The following is a 925-nucleotide window of genomic DNA, read 5'->3' as shown; positions in this document are numbered from 1 at the left end:
AGATGTAACCTTCCTTATGAGTTTTTTACATTCTTTGATGGTAAACTCCTATCTGATTCATATCTATGGGCCTAATACTGAGCATAATATAGCCTAATACTGAGTGTATTAGGTGCTCAATGTATACGTGCTAAATAAATGCTACATGTTACCCACATTCAATAGTACTTCTTGAGAAAAAGTAAATAGAAAAACATGGGTTCAAAGATAGGTGACATTTGCAAAAACATTAACATCAAAATTTCAAAGATAGTTATAATTTAATGAGGTTTCTTAATGGGAACAAAAATCCAAGAAGTATGACCACCATTGTTCAAAATGACATGAGTTTTTATAAACTAGAATTTGCTTTGAAAATGTATTGCTAATTCCAGCCTTACATGTAAATGTTTCAAGAAAATACTAATGTTATATAGCTGATGGTGTAAATGCACTTTGAAAAATTACCTGTTATCTCTCTGACTGTCCGAAAGACGTTCAGTTTCTCTGGGTCTATGGCTTCAATTGCATTGTAAGGGTCCCTAGAAAATCAAGAAGAGGTGCAGACGAATGAAATTTGATTATGGGATGAAAATATTAGATATATGATGTTATTTCATTCAAATTAAAATTTAATTAGCAGTGGGGGAGTTAGCAATGCATCATCTGAATTATTCTATGCTACATGTACAAGGGGATTAATAAGTGTTTTCAGGAAATTTTTGATGACAAAAATAGGAGTTCTTCATCAAAGCCTGTTCAAGATCTGAACAAGAATGTTTCATTTTTAACTATCTTAAAAAAAAAAATAAAAACAACTAAAAATAGCACGTCAATGTATGAAACATTTTGTTTTAAAAGTTTATTCATAATTGAGAAGAACATACTCTGGAAATATACACAGGGTACCAAAAGCTGTATACACAATTTAAGAAAGGAAAAAAAT

The 925-nt window shown here is 30.4% G+C and overlaps 1 protein-coding gene across 1 annotated transcript in view; it reads right to left on the bottom strand.

Moving 5' to 3' along the window:
• ERBB4 (erb-b2 receptor tyrosine kinase 4) overlaps window positions 1-925 on the bottom strand; it is a gene marked incomplete at its 5' end in the record, with an annotated part of 720,994 nt that overhangs the window by 302,192 nt on the left and 417,877 nt on the right. The window contains one exon of the mRNA XM_023510372.1: window positions 448-521. Within this exon, the coding sequence (XP_023366140.1) occupies window positions 448-521 (74 nt within the window). The remainder of the gene's footprint in view (window positions 1-447; window positions 522-925) is intronic.

The sequence above is a fragment of the Otolemur garnettii genome, unplaced genomic scaffold (genome assembly GCF_000181295.1).
Source record: "Otolemur garnettii isolate 467f Iridium unplaced genomic scaffold, OtoGar3 scaffold00013, whole genome shotgun sequence".
Classification (NCBI taxonomy): Eukaryota; Metazoa; Chordata; class Mammalia; order Primates; family Galagidae; genus Otolemur; species Otolemur garnettii.
The sequence above is the reverse complement of the archived record's forward strand: the minus strand, read 5'-3'. Positions and strand labels throughout refer to the sequence as shown.